This window comes from Myxine glutinosa, chromosome 13 (assembly GCF_964187855.1).
Source record: "Myxine glutinosa chromosome 13, kmMyxGlut1.1, whole genome shotgun sequence".
Classification (NCBI taxonomy): Eukaryota; Metazoa; Chordata; class Myxini; order Myxiniformes; family Myxinidae; genus Myxine; species Myxine glutinosa.
Window position 1 is genome coordinate 19,262,300 of NC_136273.1, and position 25,364 is coordinate 19,287,663.

General features: G+C 44.9%; 1 protein-coding gene across 2 annotated transcripts in view; it reads left to right on the forward strand.

The window, feature by feature from the left end:
* Positions 1-25,364, forward strand: part of LOC137438661 (steroid 17-alpha-hydroxylase/17,20 lyase-like) — a 69,111-nt gene that overhangs the window by 42,925 nt on the left and 822 nt on the right. The window contains exons 5-8 of one of the 2 annotated variants that reach the window (XM_068133896.2): positions 1,159-1,362; positions 8,653-8,819; positions 9,400-9,503; positions 10,291-10,486. In XM_068133896.2, the coding sequence (XP_067989997.2) occupies positions 1,159-1,362; positions 8,653-8,819; positions 9,400-9,503; positions 10,291-10,364 (549 nt within the window). In that variant the 3' untranslated portion in view covers positions 10,365-10,486. Of the gene's footprint in view, positions 1-1,158; positions 1,363-8,652; positions 8,820-9,399; positions 9,504-10,290; positions 10,487-25,364 lie in introns of those variants that run through there. The other variant, XM_068133895.2, reaches the window with a different exon arrangement.

Here is a 25,364-nt window from a genome sequence, read left to right on the forward strand (position 1 = left end):
AGGGGGGTGGGGGGAACGGCAGGAGTCTATCAAGTATATAGGGGTGTTGGTGGACCAGTGGTGGAAGGAGATTTGCCAGGATGAGAGAGGGAGGGAGTAGGAGAGCTGGCGGCCCGGGGTGGTAGGTGAGTCAGAGGGCCAGAAGGGGGAGCGGGTAGAAGAGCGGTTGTGCCAGGGGTGGGGTAGGAGATCTGGAGGGCCGGGGGGGGGGGGGCGAGTGATAGGAGAGCGGGTGGGCTTGGGATGGGGTAGCAGAGCTGGAGGGCTGACTGGTTAGTGGAATTACGGAGGCAGGTGGGGGTAGGAGTGGGGATGGGGAAAACTGTCATACCCAATTGGTCAGTGCCACGACCAACGAATGAGTGAATAACGATGCTGGAACAAATGGTTACATCCAATTGCTCAGTGCCGTGACCAATTAATGAGTGAAAGGAAAAAAAGGTCACACCCAATTGGTCAGTGCCACGACCAATCAATCCGTGAAGGGAAAAACGGCCACACCCAATTGGCCAGTGCCAACCAATTGAAGAGTGAATATTGGTGACATAGCTACAGCCACATAAGCTCAATCTATTATGGTCAGTTGTTCACCATCATTTCGTATGTAGCCTGTGGCTGCTGGTTGCATCATTGCTGGGAGCGCTGCTGTGCCACTGATGCAATGCCCCTTGTTATGAATAAGTTGGTACTCTCTTTGCCAACCTGTTATCTTTGGTGGAGTGCGTCGTAACTCCGTTTGAGGCAAGGGACTGGATGGAGTGGCATATGCAACAGACAGACTAGACAAGGTGCCATTCTGACTTGGAGGAAAGAGATTGTTTGGCCTTGAGATTTGCAAGATTATGTTTTTTGGGCTTGCCTCAGCTTTCTTTCCTTTTCAGGTTAAAATGTCGTAGGCCACCGTTGCACTGAACCAGCTCCCGTGCCAATTTCGATATTAATGATCCTGCAATATATTTCCTAAAAGTAGGCCTCTCATCCATTACCACGGCCAAATTTTATACTCTACATATGGTTTAAGCATATGGTATACCCTGTTGCTTCAATATGGCATTCACAAACAAATATCGTAATTGTGATATCCATACTGTTTTAAAATATCGGAATTTTACAACTACCAATCTCTCTGTTGTATTTTTCTGCTTCGTGTGATCCAAGGCCAGCCTGGCAGCAGGCTCACCACCGCAAGATGTCCTGGGCTGCTTGCTGGCTGCTCAACATGCCGCCCGTGGAGGTCTGAGGGCACGTTACCTGACCGATACGCATCTCCTCATGACAGTCGGAGATATATTTGGGGCTGGAGTAGAAACAACTAGTACAGTGCTCCGATGGATTATTGCCTATCTTGTCACCTACCCCAAGGTAGAGTATGCGGTCAAAGGGTGTGATCATTTTTTTCCCTCAAATAACAGGAGACTCAAATAACGCGAAGCAAAAAGTGCGGTTAGGAAATTGCTTCACTCTTGTCTGTCTGTCTATCTACAAACATGAGTTTATGATCAAGGAACAACTTCATTTCAATTGAATGTTATATTTTGAACACGAATCCGAAAACATTCCTGTAGTTTCGCAGTACTTTGGCTCTGAATTCATCCCGCCCGTATGCGCAGAGAGGGGGTGAGATAATTTTTTCAGTCTGTCTGTCTGGCAAACAAAACTGAAAATCATTCCAAACAGGAAACTTCCTGTTTTTTTTAAGGATGTCACAAAGGACACAAACAACAGGTATGTAGAACTAATGTAACGTGACAAATAAGGTGGTGTATAAGAAACTGCATCAACAGCGATAAACCCCTAAAACTGTTTTTTAAATCCTTATTTTATTTCAATTGAGTCGTATACTTCAGACGTTAAACACTGGAGAACACAAATAGCCTTTTTGGCACTTTCAAAACCCTCCAGTTTAGCAGTACTTGGACAAAATATTATGACATTTTACATCGTTTCGACCAATCGAATTTGCCGCTCGTAGACTCTGCCTATGTCCTTGTTTCTCAAGACAGCGTGGGGCACACGTAAGGTGTTTTTTGAACTCTCTAGTTCTAGTATGTTAATTGTCCCCTGTCGCACCGCGGAGCGAAAGGGGGACTATGGTTTTCCCGTCCATGCGTGTGTCCGTCCATCCGTGCGTGCGTGCGTACGTGCGTGCGTGCGTAAGCGAAGGACCGAATTCTAATTTGGTGTGTGGGTGCAACCCACGTCAAAATCCAAGATGGCCACCGCCATGTATGTCTGAACCTTGTGAGCGGAATATCTTGAAAAATAAGCGAAGTACCAACGTCTAATCTGGTGTGTGGGTGTATCTAGGCATAAGGAAGAAAGATTTGAAAATTGGGTCGCCACGTCAAAATACAAGATGGCCGCCACCATATATATGTCTGAACCTTGTGAGCGAAATATCTTGAAAAATAAACGAACTACTAACTTCTAATCTGGTGTGTGGGTGTATGTACGCATAAGGAAGAACGCTATTGAAAATTGGGTCGCCACGTCAAAATCGAAGATGGCCGCCTTGCGTCTTCCACTTTGCCAACTCACATCACTTCACCGACGAGGGACCGAGGCGTAACGCTTGTTTTCACAAAGTGAAGGCTCATGCAAGAGCTAGAAACAGAATAGATAGGATCATAACAGAACAAGCACAGAGTGGAAAGGATGGACACACACCGACCGCAGGGTTGAGGGGCAACAAAGACAATTGGTAGAAGAATGGGTGAACGGAAGGAATGCCCTCGTCAGTATGTCTACGGGTTAAAGAAAACAAACGTGTTTTCAACCTCCAATCTGGCATTAGCACAGCTGGGGCTGATATGGGTGCTGTCAGTTGGTCCGTCCATCCCCCCCCCCCCCATCCTCAGTTTAGACTAAAAAATGACCAGACAGATTTCTTTCATGGTCAGCACATGTACGCTATATCTAGGCACGAAGCGTGTTAAATGATTTTGAGATCAGATAACCATTAACCATTAATGTGCCGCTGAACTCAACCTCTGAGATACCAGTCGTGGGTCAGCATACTCAAATATCATCAAACAAAGCCGGATGGAGAATAAAAGAAAAACGAATTCATACAGACAATGCCGCAGAGTGGAATTAACAAAGTGGGTAAAACAATTTTATGACATGAATAGCAGCGAATACACTACTTACTGTACCAGTGTACCAGGGTGGCCTGAAAGTTGCTTTACCCCTGATAAATGTCTCCATTTTTACAAATTTGGTCTCTATTTTTTGATGGACCAGTAAAGCGTAGCTCATTATGAGCATATGTTAAGATACTGGCTGATACCATGACTTGTTACTGTGGTAATAGCTGAAAGCGTCTGGTTTTAAAAAGGGCACAGCCATGCTTTTTGCATTGCATGTTTGGGATTATTTCAATGAAACATTCCTTCAACTATGGATTGAATACAAATCACCAGCATCACTGGATTCTCGGCCGTGGCCACCATGCAGACCAGATCTAACAACTGCAGACAACACTTTGTGTGGCTTCATCAAGGAGAAAGTGTCAATAAACCTGACATCAATTTTTCCTGGGAATTCTTCCAAAGCAAACTGCTCTCTCTCATGCACAGATTTATCCCATCTCGTCTTCAGTTGCCTTACTCTTCCTTCCGTCCATGGTACACTGAATCTTGTGGTGAGGCAGTTGCCCTGAAACAACATGCCTTTGCCTCTTTGAAGGCAAATCCAACTGAAGGCAATCTGAGTTCCTTCCACCAAGCTCGAAACAAGTGTGTGTCTACCCTCAGGAGTGCCAGGAAGCACTATCTCTCCTCACTCAAGAATGAACTCTCAAACCTGTCTCCTTCCTCCAAATCCTGGTGGCATCTGGTCAAATCTGTTTGTGGTGTTTGTTCCCCCTCCATCCCCTCCCTTACCTAAAATGGCTACACAGCTGACACTGCACGTGACAAAGCCGAATGCCTCAACTCTGTGTTTGCCTCAAAATCTTGTGTCCCAAACCCATCTCTCTCTGTTCCCACCTTTCCCAGTCGAACCCAACTGCTCCTGGACTCTGTGTCCTTCTCTCCTGACAAGGTGGAGGAGTTTTTGTCTAACCTCGACTTTGATTCTGCAACTGGACCAGACGGCATCAGCCCACGGGTCCTAAAATCCTGCTCTGCCGCTCTATCTCACCCTCTCTCTGTTCTTTTCACCCTCTCTTTTGCTCAAGGTCATCTGCCAGCATCTTGGAAATCAGCAAACATTACCGCTTTACACAAAAAAGGTGCAAAAACAGATCTTTGGAACTACAGACCAATCAGCCTGCTCCCAATTATCAGCAAAGTCATGGAATCCATCATTGCTTTGGATATCAAATCCTTCCTCTTCTCCAATGGCTTGATTTCCGATCATCAATTTGGATTCAGATCAGGTCACTCTACTCTGGACATGCTGCTTCTGCTGTCTCAACAATGAATGGAGGTCCTCAATGCCAAACAGGAAATCAGAGCCGTCTCCCTTGACATATCACGTGCTTACGATACGGTCTGGCACCCCGCTCTGCTCACCAAACTCTCCTCCTATGGTATCCATGGAAATCTCCACGCATGGCTTGTGGACTTCCTCTCTGGTTGTAGTCAACGTGTGGCCTTGAATGGATTTCTCTCATCTCCCCTTCCTGTTCTGGCTGGAGTTCACCAAGGTAGTGTTCTGGGCCCTGTCCTTTTTCTGGTCTTCATCAATGATCTCTCCTTCTCTCTGGAAAATCCTCTCTATCTCTTTGCTGACGACTCCACTCTCTGCTGCTCCATTCCTCACCCCTCAGATCGGCAGTCTGCAGCCTCCTCACTCTCTGCAGACCTGGACAAAATCACAGACTGGGCAAACAAGTGGAACATGTCTTTCAATCCTGACAAATCTCACACTCTTACGATGTCTCTCCGAAAAGACCGACTGGACAACCCTCCCATCTACTTTCTGAATAATCCTCTCCAAGAAGTTCTGTCGCTCAAGCTTTTGGGTCTCACTATCTGCCATGATCTTTCCTGGGAAAACCACATTTCCAAGCTGGCCTCCAAAGCCAGTCGCCGACTGGGCATCCTCCGTCGTGCGAAGTCCTTCCTTGGCACACCTGAGCTCCTCACCACATACAAGGCTTTCATTCGCAGCTCAATGGAATACTGTTCCCCCCTCTGGGCTGGTGCTCCTGCCTCACACCTATCTCGGCTTCACGCTGTTGAAACCAAAGCTTTCAGAATCATTGGAATCTCCTGCGATGAAGCTAACTCCGATGGCCTTTCACTTACTCACCGCAGGCAGGTAGGTGGTCTTTCTGTCTTCTACCGAATCCTCTCCGGCCTTGCTCCCCCAGCTCTCTCTGCGCTCTGTCCCCCAAATATTCCTGCAGGTCGCACAAGATCTGCCTGCAACCCTCTTATGGTTAAAATGCCAAAATCTAGGCTCTCTGCTCACCTTCACTCTTTCATTCCCCTTTTCTCCCGCCCTGGAACAAACTCCCCCACTCCCTTCAATCACACTCCTTCCGCCAGGTCTTTAAAACAGCTGTTCACCACCATCTCTTATCTTCCCCCATCCAAAACCTTGATCTTTTCTACCCCCGCTAATTCACCCCAGATCCACATTTTTGAAATTCCAACTTCTTTCCTGGAAGTCCTTGCAGTGTCCCTATGTTTTTTTACCTCTCCCACCTCCCCCCCCCCCAAGCCCTCTCCCTCCCACAGATCTCTCGATGTCCCTGCTCTCAAATGTTGTGTTTGTGTCCTTCTCCCTCTCGCCCCATCTTGTCTACTGATCCCCCCCCCCTTATTTTGTGTTTTATGTGTCGGTTTGACTTTTTGTGTGATTAATGTTAGCTCTTTCACGAGCCTCGATCTTGTATACAAAAAAAAGAAGGAGAAATCAACAGGGCGAACCGGTACATGCTGGTGCTGCAGTCATGGCCTCTTTCACACGGTGCAGTCTTTATGTGCTGTACAAGATGTGTACGAGGAGTTGGCGATGATTTTTTTTGTATTTTTTTGTATTCAAGATCGAGGCTCGTGTAAGAGCTAACCTCAATCACAAAAACAAACAAACGAGGAGGGTGTGGTGGTGTAAGAATGATGGAGCGCATACAGATACAACTACAGGGCTGCAATCAGAGATCGCTCAAGGTTCCCGGTCTAGCCAACTCATAGCATTTGAAATTCTGCCTCAAAATGAAAATAAACGTTTTTTTTTCTTCCAAAAAGCAGGACATCATGGACACCAAAATCAAACATTTAATGCCTCCCTCCGGGAACCATAGACACCAACACTAGACTTAATGGCTCCATCGAAGAACCATAATAATAAAACATATTAATAATGGGGAAATTAAATAATTAAAAAGATATATAATAGAACAACTAAATAATTTAAAATTATAAAATAAATGGAAATTGAATATTTTTTTTGAAAATTAAAAGTTAAATAATTGAATTGAAAAACATAATTTATTGAAGAATTTTATACAGTACTTGAAAAATAAAATTATTAAAAATTGGAATGAAAAAAAACCGATATAATTGAAAAAAATTGGGGGGGAAAAACAATTGAAAAATTAAATAAATAAAAAATTCTTATTCAAAAAGCAGGACACCATGGAAACCAATACTAAACACTTAATACCTCTCTTTGGGAACCGTAATGAGTAATTATTGTAAGTACTGTTCAATAAAACATGTATACTGTGCAGTGTGCAGTACAGTACTGTATATTAAAAGTTTAAGAACGAATGCTTTACAGGGGAGGGGTAAAGCGACTTTCAGGCCACCATGTACAGTACGGTCGTCAGGTTGACGTTAACTCTATCACTAACGAACAAGGCTAACCTCAACAGAAATGCAGTGTTAACCCCAAAGATAAAATATACCCCATTCATTAATTCCAACAGTAACTTTATCCCTCACCTTGACCTTGACTTTCACATGGCTTCGCTACCCGCCAAGTTGTCATTATGTACATTGTCTATAGGTCTACCAATTATTTGTCTGAAATATTTGTGTTGAAATTGAAACGTTGTGATTAGAGTTACTGAGCTGCGATGAAATAAAACCGTAACACTATGCTCCCTACACTGCCAAATGACGTCATGTGCCACAACTTGCTGCCCATCAGAAGCAATCATTCATGGAATGACGCCATGGTTCATGGGAGGCTGAGGACCATCCAGCTTGTGTGATAATTTTGTCACCAGGAGAGTCTGTCTATCTCACTATATCATGATATCATGTCACAACTAGAAAGCATCTGAAAATGCAACGCCCGTCCGCATCCGTTTGTATTTAGCCGTCTTCTTCTTCTTCCGTATGTTCAAAATAATGAAAACAGTTTAAAAAATACAAACTGAAAATTGATGATTTTATACAACCTTGACCTTTGAGCTTTAGATCTAAAAAAATAACAAAAAATCAGCTTCCAGCTTTTGATTGGTGAACCAATTCAGTGACCCAATATGCAAATTCTTAAAATTTCAGATCAATCGGATGAAAATTGATGATTTTATTTGATGCTGACCCTTGACCTTTTGACCAAATTATTAATTTGCCTTCTCCATATTATCATAATAAAGTTTTGATGAAAATATGATGACAAAACTCAAATGGTAAATTTAAATTTTCGATCAATTGGATGAAAATTGATGATTTTATTTGATGCTGACCTTTGACCTTTTGACCAAATTATTTATTTGTCTTCTCCATATTATCATTATAAAGCTTTCATGAAAAATTGATGACAAAACACAAATGGTAAATTTAAATTTTAGATCAATTGGATGAAAATTGATGATTTTATTTGATGCTGACCTTTGACCTTTTGACCAAATTATTTATTTGTCTTCTCCATATTCTCATAATAACGTTTTGATGAAAAATTGATGACAAAACTCAAATGGTAAATTTAAGTTTTAGATCAATTGGATGAAAATTGATGATTTTATTTGATACTGACCTTTGACCTTTTGACCAAATTATTTATTTGTCTTCTCCATATTCTCATAATAACGTTTTGATGAAAAATTGATGACAAAACTCAAATGGTAAATTTAAGTTTTAGATCAATTGAATGAAAATTGATGATTTTATTTGATGCTGACCCTTGACCTTTTGACCAGATTAATTAATTTGTCTTCTCCATATTCTCATAATAAAGTTTTGATGAAAAATTGATGACAAAACTCAAATGGTAAATTTAAGTTGTAGATCATTGGAATGAAAATGTACGATTTTATTTGATGCTGACCCTTGACCTATTGACCAGATTATTAATTTGTCTTCTCCATATTCTCATAAGAAAGTTTTGATTAGAATTTGATGACAAAACTCAAATGGTAATAAGGTTATGACTGACACACACTGCTGCTGTGCAGGGGACGGGCTAATTAATAGTTGTACATGGTGGTCCGCAAACTTTTTGGATGTTTGGAAGGGGTCAGCACACGCAATAAGGTTTGGATCCGCTGCTAGAGAGCAATTTGCACCTTCCCCTCTCTGCTAGCATAAGTTGGCGGATGTTGAAGATCACACAGTGTCTTTCACGAAGAGTAGGGGAGTTGTCGCCGGAGCTTGAGCAAATTATAAATCTCTGCCTAAATCGGTTTCCGTCGTTATTTGATTATTATTTTTTTCCCATGCATTATGCATCCATGTTCTCTCCTGTTAGATCCAAGCAGCAATCCAAGCAGAACTGGACATCATGCTGGAAGGTGCATTTCCCTGCCTTGCTGACCAAGTGAGACTGCCCCTGCTCCAGGCGACAATTTGGGAGGTGTTGCGCAGTCGGCCTGTTTCTCCAATTTTTATACCCCATGTTGCTCTCACTAACACGACGTGAGTCTCGGTTTAAACCTTATGCTAACTTTAGACAGCAAAGTTCGCATACTCCTCTAGGAGCTGTCTGCTCTGGGTTTGGGTATGGATGTTTCCTTTTGAAATGAGTGTGGGCTATTGCATGCTGCTATCCTGGTGGAATTCTTGCTTTTGGGGGGCTTCGGTGGGGGGCAAGGGGACGATGGCTAAGCACATCAGCAGCATAGCCTCTGTAGTAATGAACCAATCGGCAGATTGAATTAAATTACTTCTGGTCAGCTATACATTTGGATTTGGGCCTATCACCATTCCTGGCAAAAGTATTTTTTAGGTGAGGGAGACAGGGGGATGGACGGCTGGGTTTAATTTATATATTACATCTGCAATGTGGAGGTACAAAGAGAAATTTTACAAAATAAATTTGAGAAAAGAAAGAAGGGATGGGTGGTAGAGAAAAGGAAAAATATGATTTAGGAGAATGAAGGAGAACTAATGAGGTATAAGGGGTCGTGGGGGTGGGGGGCAGTTAAATCTCAACCATTTTTGGGGTACTAAGTGACATTTTGTGTACAAGTAACTTTTACTTTATTTGTTCCAACAGTTTGGGAGGGTTCCATATTGCTCGAGGGACACGTGTCTTGGTGAACCTGTATGCTCTACACCATGATCCCACTGCTTGGGATGACCCCGAACAGTTCCAACCAGGTAAAGAAAACAATTGTTTGTCATGGGCAGGAATTAAGTTTTTTTTTTTTTATGCCTCCACCCCCAAAGGTGGCCGGAGGAATTACGTTTTTGGGATGTCCGTCCGTCCGTCCGTCCATCCATACAGGCTAAACCTCGTTTTTCTCAGCAAACAAATGTCCGATTGAGACGAAACTTTCAGGGTAGGAGTGGCCCCCATGCAGAATGTTTTTATGATAATTGTGACATCATAGGCCATGTGCTATGGCAGCCATCTTGGATGAAACGCAAATAATTAAAAAATTATTTCTCGAAAACCGCTGAATGGAAAAAAATTGAAACTTTGCACATTGTCAAGTACTACCAATGGGGCACAAGAGCATGATCATGATGACATCACAGGTGAAGTGGTATACCAGCCAAAAATGTTTTAATCAAATTCCTTATCCTAAAAATCTGAAATTGCATGCACATGATCTATGACCCATTTGTAATGAAATATTAAACTTATGACATCATAGCTCACATGGTTTGGCAGCCACATTGGATTTAACATGAAACCTTTAAAAAACATCTTCTCCCAAACCACCAAATCGATTGACTCGAAACTTTACATGTGTCATTGACTAGGCATGGCAATTAAAAGATGATCATGAAATCATTGGTCACATGGTGTGGCAGATATATTGGATTGAAGAAAAATATTAATTAATTATTTCTTTGAAACTGCTTACCCTATCGATGCGAAATTTTACAAATATCATCTAATAATATTGTTGCATAAAGTTTGAAAATGATGTTTTCGTAGGTCATGTGGTTTGGCAGCCATCTTGGATAGAAAAGCGAACCTTATCCGATCAACACGAAAGTTCACAAACGTGATCCCCTACCCAGAGCCTCCGTTGGGCGCCCGTGGAGCCAGCAGCCGCTGGGGGCCACCCACAAAGAGGGGCCTCCCACATCAGCAAAAGCATTTTTAAAGTCCAGTTGTGCAACATAGACGTTTCCAATAACATCAGCCATGCATATCTACCCGCTGCCAATCGCTTCACCGACGGGTTTAATCAAAGACATCATGTTGCACTTCACAACCACATGGCAAATCTATCTGTAACTCTCAATGAGGATGAAAGATACCGTGAAACGCATGAAAACCGGACATTATGTGGCAGAGATGTTGGTGTTGTTGTTGTTGTTGTTGTTGTTGTTGTTGTTGTGCTCCTGTGTCCGTCACGCTTTATTCTAAAAGCTTAAATGGTTCCTGTTACCACACATTAAACATCTTCATCCAATTCAGAAAGATAGATGGACTTTTAAAATAGAAACCTGTATCTTTATGTTTAAACAGACTGATTTCTTTCCAAGTATAACCGATCATTAGGGGACTGAGTCTATAAGAGACTGGGTCTCCTTTTGTTATTGGACTTATTATTATTATTCTTTCCGCCAAATTTTGTGGAAGCTGCAGCGTCGGCACTTGCCCATGTGGATATATAATACAGCATATATATATAGCGGTGTGTATGTATATATGAACTTCTAGAAAAGTTCATATAAAGGGGCACCAATTTGATTCATACACCTGCATGAAGAAGTAAATGCATTTTATTTGCCAGAACTTTTCTAGAGCATTACTTGGTGTGTGCGGGGTGCCGCTTTATATGAACTTTTCTGGAGCATTACTTGGTGTGTGCGGGGTGCCGCTTTATATGAACTTTTCTAGAGCATTACTTGGTGTGTGGGGGGTGCCGCTTTATATGAACTTTTCTAGAGCATTACTTGGTGTGTGCGGGGTGCCGCTTTATATGAACTTTTCTGGAGCATTACTTGGTGTGTGCGGGGTGCCGCTTTATATGAACTTTTCTAGAGCATTACTTGGTGTGTGCGGGGTGCCGCTTTATATGAACTTTTCTGGAGCATTACTTGGTGTGTGCGGGGTGCCGCTTCATATTAACTTTTTTGGAGCATTACTTGGTGTGTGCAGGGTGCCGCTTTATATGAACCTTTCTGGAGCATTACTTGGTGTGTGTGGGGTGCCGCCTTATATGAACTTTTCTAGAGCATTACTTGGTGTGTGCGGGGTGCCGCTTTATATTAACTTTTCTAGAGCATTACTTGGTGTGTGCGGGGTGCCGCTTTATATGAACTTTTCTACAGCATTACTTGGTGTGTGTGGGGTGCTGCTTGATATGAACTTTTCTAGAGAATTACTTGGCTTGGTGTATGCGGGGTGCCGCTTTATATGAACTTTTCTGAAGCATTACTTGGTGTGTGCGGGGTGCCGCTTTATATTAACTTTTCTAGAGCATTACTTGGTGTGTGCGGGGTGCCGCTTTATATTAACTTTTCTAGAGCATTACTTGGTGTGTGCGGGGTGCCGCTTTATATGAACTTTTCTAGAGCATTACTTGGTGTGTGTGGGGTCCCGCTTTATATGAACTTTTCTGTAGCATTACTTGGGGTGTGTGGGGTGCCGCTTTTTATTAACTTTTTTCGAGCATTACTTTGTGTGTACGGGGTGCTGCTTTATATGAACTTTTCTAGAGCATTACTTGGTGTGTGCGGGGTGCCGCTTTATATGAACTTTTCTTTCGAGAGCATTACTTGGTTCCTCCTAAGAACACAAGGGTAGATCAGCATGGACACGAGATTTTTTTTGAATGTCCCTTCTTTTCTAGACTTTGCCACATGGCACATAGCCTTAAATAAAGGGGCCTTTTCTATCCCCCTGGCATTTTATCCAATTATATATTGTTGCGGATTTGAGAATCCTGTAATTGTTGTAAGTATCACCCTGTGTAAATGTAATGATCCTTGTAAATACCTCCGTTGTGTAAAGGTCAAAGGTCGTCCCCTTAGTTAATCCATCACATGCACGTAGAAAATCATAAGCCCTTCTCTATAGTTATTTATTATTCTATGTAGTTTACGGCTCTGTTCCCACTAGTTGACCCTGCATTGCACCGAATTGAAATAAGATAGATCCCTCCGACAACGCCATGGCCTCTTCAAAGTGCCAGTAACTTTGGGTGGGGTTATTGGCATCACCATCGCCCCAAACTCCATTACGCATGCGGTCAAGCCCATGAACAAGGGCATTGCCCGCCCCTCGTCATCAGAAGGTGGAGCCAGTGAGCCCCCACCAGCCAATCAGGGCTGGTGAGATACCATCACGGGTGTGGCGCGGATTGATCTAAGAGCGCGATATAAAAGCGCCCGCGCAAGCCTTTTCGAGAGAAGTGCGTAAGAGTCCAGTTGAGGAAAAACGGAGAGAGGGTTTTGAGGGAGGTGCGCTGGACCAAAGGCAGATTCAGCGGAGTAATAAATGAGCGTCGGAGACGCAGGAGGCGGAGGACGCGTGAGACAGCTGCCGGTGTGAGACCGAATACGTGGAGCTGCCGGCTCCTCGCTGCCAGCCCAAAGCGGAGCTGTGTGCCGGGTTTCGCCTCGAACCCACAAGCGTGGACCAAAGCGCGAGCTTGGAGCCGAACCTCGATGCCACCATCTACCTGGACCCTCCTCTGCCGACCCGTACCATCCCTGCCTTTCCATCCTTTTGTGTACGTGAGTTTGTTTTGTGTGTCTTGTCCCTGGGTATAAGTAAGCTTGTATAAGTTAATAATTGCACTGTCTTCCTCTCCTTCTGTCTTTATTTTCGTTTTTTTCCTCCTCCTTGGTTCCTTTGATTGTGTAAATAGTAATTGGTTAATAAATCCCTGTTCTTCCTACCTTGCCTTCTTTCCTTTACATCCGTTTCGTTTTAGTGATTTCCCCATTGAATACCTGTGGCACGATTTGGCCAATGTTTAGGATCGGGTGTAGTATTGCTAATGGTTCGAGCCGTGGCTGCTAATCCGCTTGGCAACTAACATCTTGTCCGCAGTCTCGAACGAGGTTGCTCACCTGCCTCTCTGGAGGGAGCTGGGCAGCTTCAGGACTCACGTCGGTCAGTCGCAGACAAGGGGGCTAATTCCCCCTTGGTAAGGGGAAAAGGCGCCGACGGAGAGATCCGTAACAATATATATATTGTTACGGTCCGCGGATAAGGATGTTGTTTGCCGAGCGGAGGCACCGCGGCCAAACAGTTTTCCCCGACTAAACCCGATTCCCGAATGTTGGCCGGATCGTGCCACAGATATTCAATTTGGAAACCTCTAAAGCGACCGAATGTAAAGAGGAAGAAGAAGACGTACAGAAGAGTAACGGGATTTATTATTTACACACACAAGCAAAAGGAGCAGTCAAAGTTATATACAGGGAACATGGAAAAAGCAGGTGACACAGTGAAAATACTAGCTTATACAAACTTAATTAAATACCCAGGACAGAACAAACAGAACAAACTCACGTACACAAGAAGGATGGAATGGCAGGAATGAATGCTGGAAGGAGGATTGGGAAGGTTCAGCTGGGGCAGATGGTTCGGGCTTGATCCCGCACGGGACGTCGGCTGGACCTCGACGGCCACCGATGCCACCGCTATCTGGTTCCCACGGGGTACGGGTTGAAGCTGCCTGGTGGAGTCAACGCTGCTTGTGGAGCCAAAGCTGCTTCTCTGGCTCACCTCAGGATGCGTCTGCCGTCTCTGGCGCAACTGCTTGTAATTGACCTTGAACCTTCTCTCTCTCACGCAGGACCTTGCGTGCGCGCTTTTATAACGCCTCCGGCAATCAAGCCGCTGGCCTTCAGGACACGCTCATCGGGGTGCTCACCTCGGCCCTGGTTGGTCGCGCGACCCTCTGGCTCCGCCCTTGATGACGACGGGTGGGCACGCCTTTCTTCCCCGACCCGAGCACATGTTCAATGGTGGTTTTGGAGGGGATGTAATATTGGCAATCGAGGCTTGGCCATGACGAAAGGGGAAATGGAGGTTTTGGGAATGGGAATGAAGAATGAAGGGAATCTATCTTATTTCACTTGGTGCAATGGAGTGTCATTTTAATGGAAGACAAAGCCTTAACCTAATACACAGAATAAAGAAATAAACTACTGAACAAGGGTATTATAGTGTCCTTCAATGTATGCTTTATGGAATTAACTACCGGAACGCCGTTTGACCTTTATACACACTGGAGCAAGGAGGGCTCAGACTAAAACAATAATTCACAACCATTTACTATACAATACAACACAATCAAAAAAAAACTCAATCCTCATATCCGCAACAATATATATATATTGTTACGGATCCGGGGGACGGCACTCCCGTTAGCAAGGGGGGGTTAATCCCCTTGTCCTGTTAAGCTGGCCGTCCGACCAGTCCTGGGGGTATGACGTCACTTCCGGTCGATGTTAAGTAGGGTTGTAAGCCCAATTTGTCTTAATACCTAATTACTACCACCGGCCGTAAGCGATGAAATACTCCCACCCGGGCCGCAGCGTGATTGGATTGCGCCGAGCGAAGCGAGCTGCGACTCGGGCCGTTAACAAAAGACTTAACCCGATTATAGCGTTGGCCGAATAGTGCCACAGGTACTCAATCGAAACAACAACAACAACAACATGCATTTTAAGGCCATTTTCCCTGCTAGAGCGGGGGTTAGCCTTGCGGTCCCCATGACAATCTTCTCCATTTTGCCCTATTTTCTGCATCTCTCCTTGTTAACCCCCTTGCCCACATTTCTTCTTCCACCATCTTTAGCCAAGTCTTTCTCGGTCTTCCCCGTCCTCTACTTCCTTCTACATTAACTTCCATCACTCTTCTCAACCAGTCACTTTCATCCTTCCTCAATACATGACCAAACCATCTCAACCTGTTCCTCTTCACAGCATCAATCACAGGCAATATTCCCATCATCTTTCGCAATTCATCATTTGTCTTCCTCTCTCTCAACGATACTCTGCACATCCATCGAACCATTCGCATTTCCACCCTTTCCAGCCTTCGTTGCTGCTCTACGTTCATTACCCATGTCTTGCTCCCATAAATCATAACACTTCTCACACATGCAGCATACACCTTTCCCTTCAGCTTCAGCGACACTCTCCTCCTCATCAGCACGCCACTCAGTTCCCGAAACTTCTTCCATGCACATCTCACTCGAGCAACCGTTGCCGAGTCTGATCCATCTTCTCCATTGAGCATGTCTCCGAGGTAGCAAAATGTTTTCACACCTTCCAGCTTCACGCCGTCTCCAAGATCCAACTCAACATTTCCTCCATCTGCAGCTCCCTCTGTGAACACCTTACATTTGAAAGTAGCTGCCACACTGGTAAATGACCCTCTCAGACCACTACATTTTTGATGAACCCACTCAGCACACATTGTACATTGAATGGAGTTCACTCCGACACCCTTCCTGCACACGGCCACTTCCCAGTTCTTTCCACCTCACCAAATGCTTTACCACTTGCCATCACCTTTGTCTTTCCGATATTCACCTTCAGACCTTTTGTCTCCATACATTCCTTCCACTTGTTCATCTTTTCCTTCAGTCCATCCATACTTTCCGCAATCAACACCAGATCATCTGCATACAACAACTCCCACGGTAAACCCTCCTTTACGTTCTGAGCCAGCACCTCCATCACAGCTACAAATAGTAGTGGACTTAGTACCGACCCCTGATGCACTCCCACCTTTACCTCAAACTCACCACTGTTCCCGTCCTTCGTCCTTACAGCTGTGCGCGCTCTTTTGTACATTGCCATCACTACTCTGATCAACCATTCCTCCACTCCTAACTTCCTCAATGCCCATGTCAATACTTTGTGTGGAACCCTATCGAATGCTTTCTCCAGATCAACAAACACAAAAAACAACTTCTTCCTCTTATCCATGTACTTCTCCTGCAACTGCCTCACAATGAAAAGCGCATCTGTCGTTCCTCTTCCTGGCATAAATCCAAACTGCATTTCGTTGATCTTCACTTTATTCCTTATCCTCCTCTCCAACACCCTTTGCAATACCTTCATTCCATGCTCCAATAACTTTATCGCTCGGTACGAGCCACACTCCAGAGGGTCACCTTTCCCCTTGTATAGAGGGACGAGGGTACTCAGTTCCCAACCCACTGGAATGCGGCCTTCTTTCACCACCAGATTACAGATCTCTGTCATTCTCTTCATACCCCAACTTCCTGCTGCCTTCAACATATCTCCCACAACTCCCGTCGGCCCTCCCGCTTTTCCACTCTTCATTGCTGTTATCGCTTCCTCAACTTCCTTCTCAGTTATCTTCTCTGCCGGTCCTAAAACTGGGTTACTCTCTATGTTGCCATCCCATTCATTCTCTGTATTCAACAGCATTTCCATATATCTTTTCCATCTTCCTTTAATTCCATCTGGGTCGACAACGATTTGTCCCACTTCATCCTTCAAGCAACTCACCCCCATCACATCACACCTCTCTTTCGCTATGTGCTTTGCAATCCTGAATACTGCTTTCTGACCCTCTTCTGAATCCAAGCGTTCTCCGAACATTTTCCTACATGCCTCCTGCGCCTTTGCTACCTCTTTCTTTGCAGCCTTCCTGGCTGCCTTATAACTTTCATGCTCTGCTGTTTCTGCTCCCGTACCCTTCGCCTTCTGCCACTCTTTGAACTTCTTCCTCTTCTCGTCAATCCTCTTTCCAACTTCAACATCCCACCACCATGTTTCCGAGTGCCTCGGTGGTCCTTTTGTCCATCCACATACCTCACCAACGGCTCCCAACAGACTAGCTTTCATTGACATCCAACCACTTTCAAGCTCAACCACATCATCCTCTACCCTACTCAGCCTCTCTTTTAATGCCTCCCTTACTGTCACCTCTTTCAACCTCCACACCTTCGATCCTTCATTCTCGGTTGGTACTTCACCCGCCGAGCTCTCCTCGCACCTTTCACCCTTATGTCGCAGACAACCAAGTGGTGCTGTGAAACAGCCTCCTCCCCCGGGATCACCTTTGTGTCCCGGAGGTGCCCCCTATCTCGCCTACGCACCATCAGGTAGTCAACGGTTGTCGTCGACCCACCTGACGTGTATGTAACAAGCTTATTGTCCTCTTTCTGGAACTGAGTATTACAAATCAACAAATCAGCTCCATCAGCAAACTCCAAAATCCTTTCACCTTCTCCATTTCTCACACCATATCCGTAACCCCCATGAACTCCCTCAAAACCATCCATACTCCTTCCCACATGTCCATTCAGGTCTCCTCCCACCACAACAACTTCCACATCTTTCACGTTTTCCATCAGCTTCTCTATCGCACACCAGAACTTGTCCTTCTCTTTATCGCTTCGACCAACCTGCGGAGCATATCCCGAGATGACGTTCACCAAGAGCTTTCCAATCATCATTTTCACCATCATCAACCTATCACTCACTCTAGTCACACTCACCACACTGTCTACAAACTCCTCAGAAAATAGGACACCAACACCATTCACGCCCTCCGGGCACCCTTGCCACACAAACTTGTATTTCTGTCCCTGCCTACCCTTCACCATTCTCACACCACTTCCCTTCCATCTCGTCTCTTGCACACAACATATGTCCACTCTTCTTCTGACCAATACTTCCACCACTTCTCCTGATCTCCCTGTCATTGTCCCTACATTCCATGTCCCAAACCTCAGAAACCGATCTCCACTTCGGGCTGTACCCTGCCCATATGTAGCTGTAATTGTCATGGTTCTCTTTTCATGGTTCTCCACTCAATCGAAAGAAAGGACTAAAGCGATCGGGGGAAAGAAGAAGCCAAAGTAAGGAATAACAGATATTTATTAATTATGTGCACAAAAACCCAAAGAAGATGAAACGAAAGTAATATACAGAAGAAGAAGAAGCAGGACACAGGGCAGCCTTAAAACAGTCTTATATTATACCCCGGACAAACAAACAGACTCACACGAATAAGGAATGGCAGGAAGGAATGGCTGGAAGGAGGAGAAGGGTCCAGGCAGATGGTAGGTGCCGAGGTCCGGCTCCAGGAGTGGACTCGCGTCATGGCGGGAAACCCTGGCAGGCAGCGAGCGCGTATTTGTTTCACACGGGCTGACAACGTGAATGGATGGCGTAATGTCAGCGGACCCACTCTTCTGCCTCCCGATCCTTCGCACTCAGCTCGCCTCTCTTTGATCTCTTGACGCACTCATCCCTCTCACTCACTCATCTCCTGAAGCAGTCCCTCGCAGCCGCTTTTATTGTCCATGTAGGAATCAAGCCGCCGGCTCCAAAGACATGCCTACCGGTTGGCTCACCTCAGCGCTGGTTGGCCGGTAAGGGCGCGCTGACTCCACCTCTGATGACGAGTCGACGTGCCACACCTTGTTCTTGTGGCTCCGCCCCCCTTCTTCCTCGGCTTGAGACCGCGTGTGTAATGGCGGCTTGGTGCCAGCAAAACAGCCCAAGGCAACAGCAGCGAACGCTATCCAACTGTTACTGCGGAGATGATTGGGGAAATTGAAAGGGGCCTATCTTATTTGATTAATGCAACGCAGATTCAACTATTGGGAACAGATCCTTAACTGAAACACATAATAATGAAATAACTACAGAGAGGTCCTATCCTATAACTACAGAGATAAATAACTACAGAGAGGCTACGTGTTGTACATGGACTAACTAGGGTGCGATCTTTAACAAAGCCAATTGATGGGGATATTTACAGGGGATCATTTATAAGGGAAACATTTACTAAAATTTATGAGTGAAGGTTCTAAAAACCGTAACAATATATATATATATATATATATATATATATATATATATATATATATATATATATATATATATATATATATATATATATACATATATATATATATATATATATATATATATTTGTTGCGGATCTCAGCGTCGGCCTTTTCCCCTTACCAAGGGGGGATTAGTCCCCTTGTCTTTTACTAGCCGACAGGGCCTGGGACCTCTGACGTCACTCCTGGACAGCGCGAAGTAGGGTCGTAGGACTAATCACCAATACCTAAGTACTCGCGCCGCCCAGAAACGAGGAAATAAGGCCCGCCCGAATCACGGGTGTTGGTGGAAACGCCGAGCGGTAGCGAAGCTGTGACCCGAGCCGTTATCAAGGACTAAACCCGATCCAAGCGGTTCTTAATCGTGCCACGCTTACCCAATGGAGGAAATCACGGAAACGGTCGAATTTGGGAAGAAAGGAATAACAAGATTTTTTTACACTTTGTACAATAATAATAAGAAGAATACACAGTGCAGCCTTAAACAGTCTTAACTTATCCCTGGACAAACGGGCCCGTCACACTCAGACACACTCACACGGGAATGCAGACGAACAGGTCGATGGTCCAGGGATGGCGTCCAGGCAGCTCGCTCTCCGGTCCCCAACTCGCACCGCAAAGTAGAAGAACGCAGCGGCCAGGAGCTCTCCACGCGTCGTTTGGTGCGCACGGGATTATCACAGGGCGAACGGTAGGGCTGGCTTTGTCGGCTACACTCACGGGGCTGCGTACGTAATAAATGGACAGTTCAATACGCGCTTCTCAATGCGCTGCTCAATCAATGCGTCAAAACTGTCATGTGCAAGCCGGTCCTCTCAGTGCTGTTCTCACACGAGTGCTCCGGATCAGTTCTCCCAATACCAGTTCGCTCAGTCCTCATGCAGTTCTTCGTAAGTGCCTCTCCCTTCTCATCTCTCAACTCTTCTCCCAGCCAGTCCTCTCAATACAGCCAGTCCTTTCAAGTCCTTTTACAAAGCGTAATTCGTTGCAGTCCTCTCAGCACGCCCTCTCCCCACGAGTCCTGTTCAAGGGCTTTGTGTGAAGACTTATATAGCCTTGCCCAGCGAACCCTCTCAAACCTACTCGATGCGCCGTGCCACGCCCTATCAAGCCATGCCCTCTCAGCCCTGGTTGGCTGGGAGCCCTTACCGTCACCGCCTTCTGACGTCCTGCTTGTCACGGCCACACCCTGACCCCCGCGCTCCTCTCTCTTTTCAGGCCTACCTCGTGGTTACCCGACTAGTTTGAGCGAGCAAAGGGCAGCTAATGCTGCTGGCAGCCAAAGCACCACAGACGGAGGGATCAGCCAAAATGGGGCACGGGATCGAGTTTGCCCATTGATGAAAATGAAGGGTGGCCGCAAAATGAAAGGACCTAAGCTCAATTCTTTACACAACGCAGATAGGGAAATGGCCTACTCTTACACACACTATGACATAACTAATTCCAATGGGCCTACGTGTTGCTTGTGGACTAACTATGGTGGGCAAACCTTTAACCTTTAATGATGTTATATGTACAATCTCAAAACATATATATATATATATATATATATATATATATATATATATATATATATATATATATATGGGAGCGTACGCTGGATCAGCTGTTTTTAGGGCGGCCGAGTGGAAATCCTGCCATCAACCTTCTTGAGATAGGACCCAGTACCCTGGTACTCATAACACCGACCTCGGAACGATGACAGGCTGAGTCAACCCACTTGGTATTAATTCAACAGCTGAACGAGTTTCAAACTCAGGACCTTAAGATATATATAGTTGAATAATTAATACATATATATATATATACAGTCACGTGAAAAAGTAAGTACACCCCATGTAAAGTTTGACTTTTTCAACATATTTCAACATACAGCTATTTGATCTTCATTTCAACAATATTGAGAGATAAAGGTGATATAATATAACAAATATCATGAAACATTTACATTTTGTAGTCCATTGTATAATTTAAAGAAACATAAATGCAAATTTCGCATGTGGAAAAAGTAAGTACACCCCTACATTTATCACTACTTCAAATACCTAAAATTAGAATCAGGTGCACCAGCTCAGGTGCAAATGATTAGAACATCGTTAGAGAGGATCTTGGAGGAACCTGTCTTATTTAAACTTCAGACATTTAGTTTGGTTTCCTCTTTGTTGTTGAAGTGTGCGGTGTCACCATGCCAAGATCAAAAGAGCTCTTTGAGGCCTTCGGAAAGAAGGTTATAGATGCCTACGAGTCTGGGAAGGGATTTAAAAAGATCACCAAACAATTTGAAATCAATCATTCGACTGTCCGGAAGATCATCTACAAGTGGAGAAGATTCCAAACAACTGCCAACTTGTTCAGGCCAGGCCGCCCCAGCAAGTTCAGCCCGAGAGCAGACCGCAAGATGCTGAAAGAAGTCTCTGAGAACCCCAGAATGCCATCAAGGCACCTACAGGTAGCTCTTGCCACTGTTGATGTCAAAGTGCACGAGTCTACCATTAGAAAAAGGCTGCACAAATTTGATCTACATGGGAGGTGTGCCAGGAGGAAACCTTTGCTGTTCAGAAAGAACATCAGGGCAAGACTAAAGTTTGCCAATGAACACCTAGGCAAAGACCAGCACTTCTGGAACAATGTGCTCTGGACAGATGAGTCAAAGTTGGAGCTATTTGGCCACAGTACCAGAAGACATGTTTGGCGAAAACCAAAGACAGCATTTGACCACAAAAACCTGATACCAATGGTAAAGCATGATGGTGGAAATACTATGGTTTGGGGCAGCTTTGCTGCATCAGGGCCTGGGCAGCTCACCATCATAGAATCCACTATGAATTCTTCATTGTACCAGAGGGTGCTTGAGGATAATGTGAGGCCATCTGTCGGAAAGTTGAAGATCAACCGAAGGTAGACCTTGCAACATGACAATGACCCTAAACATTCCAGTAAATCCACCAAGGAATGGCTGAAAAGAAAGAAATGGGGAGGGTTCTGGAATGGCCAAGTCAAAGCCCGGATATAAATCCCATCGAGATGTTGTGGGGGGGATTTGAAACGAGCTGTGCATGCAAGAAACCCCTCAAACATCGCACAGCTGAAATAATTCTGTGTGGAGGAGTGGGCAAAAATTTCTCCCAGTCGATGTCAGAGACTGGTAGACAGTTATAAGAAACGCCTACTTGAGGTTGTTTCTGCCAAATGGGGCAATACCACCTATGAGAGCCAAGGGTGTACTTACTTTTTCCACATGTGAAATTTGCATTTATGTTTATTTAAATTATCCAATGGACTACAAAATGTAAATGTTTCATGATATTTGTTCTATTATATCACCTTTGTCTATCAATATTGTTGAAATGAACATCAAATAGCTATATGTTGAAATATGTTGAAAAAGTCAAAACTTGACATGGGGTGTACTTACTTTTTCACGTGACTGTATAGTGTATATGTATATATATACATACATATTGTTAAGTTTATGGGGGTCGGTTAGAGAATACCACAGGAAAAGTAGGATTTCGGTAGGAAAGGTAAGGTAGGAAAGGTAGGATCTCTCTGACTCTCTTGAAAATCCTCTCTATCTCTTTGCTGATGACTCCACTTTCTGCCGCTCCATTCCTCATCCCTCAGATCGGCAGTCTGCAGCCTCCTCACTCTCTGCAGACCTGGACAAAATCACAGACTGGGCAAACAAGTGGAACATGTCTTTCAATCCTGACAAATCTCACACTCTTACGATGTCTCTCCGAAAAGACCGACTGGACAACCCTCCCATCTACTTTCTGAATAATCCTCTCCAATAAGTTCTGTCACTCAAGCTTTTGGGTCTCACTATCTGCCATGATCTTTCCTGGGAAAACCACATTTCCAAGCTGGCCTTCAAAGCCAGTCGCCGACTGGGCATCCTCCGTCGTGCGAAGTCCTTCCTTGGCACACCTGAGCTCCTCACCACATACAAGGCTTTCATCCACAGCTCAATGGAGTACTGCTCACCCCTCTGGGCTGGTGCTCCTGCCTCACACCTAGCTCGTCTTCACGCTGTTGAAACCAAAGCGTTCAGAATCATTGGAATCTCCCGCGATGACGCTATCTCCGAGGGCCTTTCACTTACTCACCGCAGGCAGGTTGGTGGTCTTTCTGTCTTCTACCGACTCCTCTCCGGCCTTGCTCCCCCAGCTCTCTCTGGGCTCTGTCCCCCAAATATTCCTACAGGTAGCACAAGATCTGCCTGCAACCCTCTTATGGTTAAACTGCCAAAATCAAGACTCTTTGCTCACCTTCACTCCTTCATTCCTCTTTTCTCCCGCCTCTGGAACAAACTCCCTCAATCTCTTCAATCTCACTCCTCCCTCCAGGTTTTTAAAACGGCTGTTCACCACCATCTCTTATCTTCCCCAATCAAAAACCTTGATCTTTTCTACCCCCGCTAATTTCACCCCAAATCCACTTTTTTGAGGTGCCGACCTCTTTCCTGGAAGTCCTTGGTGTCCTTGCGTTTTATACCTATCCTGCCTCCCCCCAGGCCCTCTCCCTCCCACACATCTCTCGATGTCCCTGCTCTCAAATGTGGTGTTTGTGTGCTTCCTCCCCTTCTCTCCCCATCTTGTCGACCGCTCCCCTTTTTATATACTCTGTTTGCTTGTTTGTTTGATTTGTTTGTTTGATAAATGTTAGCTCTTTCACGAGCCTCGACTCTGTATACAAAAAAACAAAAAAAAACAAAATTGAATCGAAATAGTATGGACCATGTGGTGTGTCAGAGTATTTCGATGTAATAAATAGGGAAAATGTCGCTTCAGGCTGTGTTTACATGTGCACCATATGGGAATGGAGGGTGGGTTGGTGCTGTGTTGTTTAGTAGTCGGGATTAAGGTTAATTTTCCCTGTTCATAATACCCCCTGTGGCCATTCCTAACATTTATGACATCGCCCGGCCCGGTTATTCACGCTCCAGTGGACACGTTAAGGCAAAGGCCTGCCTAGGAGAGGCGGAGCTACAATGGTTCCATGGGTCGGGGACAGGACCGGCAGGCTACGCCCCACCCCGGAGTGGTGCGGCCTGATGACGTGGGCGGAGAGAGCGTGAAGGAAGGAAGGCTGGCGGAAGGAAGGTTCGAGAGTCTCTGAGAGGATTCTGGGAGTGTGCCTGTGTGGAGGCTGGTACTGCTGTCGCTGGCATGTGGAAGGCCACACTGTCCTTCCCCAGGAGGAGGATCTCGTTGATCACACAAAGAAAAGGATTATGGAACTTTGAGAGACCGGAGAGAAAGAGGGCCGTCTACACCACTCGCCTCAATCCTGGGCGTTCGACGTTGCCCCCATTTTGGCGGGCTTCCCGCCTGTGTGGCTTCGGTCGTCTACGGCTGCTGACTTACCAGAGGATCCATTTGGTCCAGCTGAGTGCTGGAGCATGACTTTTATTTTCTTACCTCACCCTGTGTGTGTTTTTGTGTCTGTATGGAGGATCCTCGCCATAGCATTTTTACCTCGGCACTTCTTTTATTTATCCTCATTTCACACCTTTTTTGTTGTAAATAATTATTGTTACATTTTTGTTGTGTTGTTGTTGGTGGGATTTTGGAATAAACCCGTGTTCATAAGAATAAATGCTTCGTGGTTCTTCAGTCCTGCACGTGTCAGACCGGCCATAATTGGAGATCGCCTCAGGAGTTAAAGGTGGTTCGGCTCATCCATCCACGGCTCGGTGGTGAACAGCTGCGGACAGGACAATATTTATATATATATATTATTTTTTTATTTTTTTTACTGGGTAACAAATATAAAGAGTATAATTGGAATTTCATAAACTGAGGATTACTCTATCTGTTCAAGATTTAACTTTTCACTTTCTTACTGCTATCTGAAAAAGAAATGTACGATTGAGCAGTGAATACAACTTGTGAAATTTCCCAGTAATAATCTGTGAATGCAGTCATAGGTCTCCGATTGGCTTTTAAAAAAGTTGTGACGTCAATACGCATTGCATGTGGGATTGTAATTAAGGGAAAGGGTGAAGTGGAACACATAAGGGTAGGGTTGGGAAGGGTTAGGGTAGGGGTGGAGGAGGTAAAAGTTTCTGCGATATTTGCGTACATAATAAATCGACATTCCTTATGTCCAGGATGCCTGACATGTCGTGATTCATGGCGATTAGGTGTTTGTCAGGTTCTTCGTGTATGTGTAAAAAGGTATTCTTCAAAAT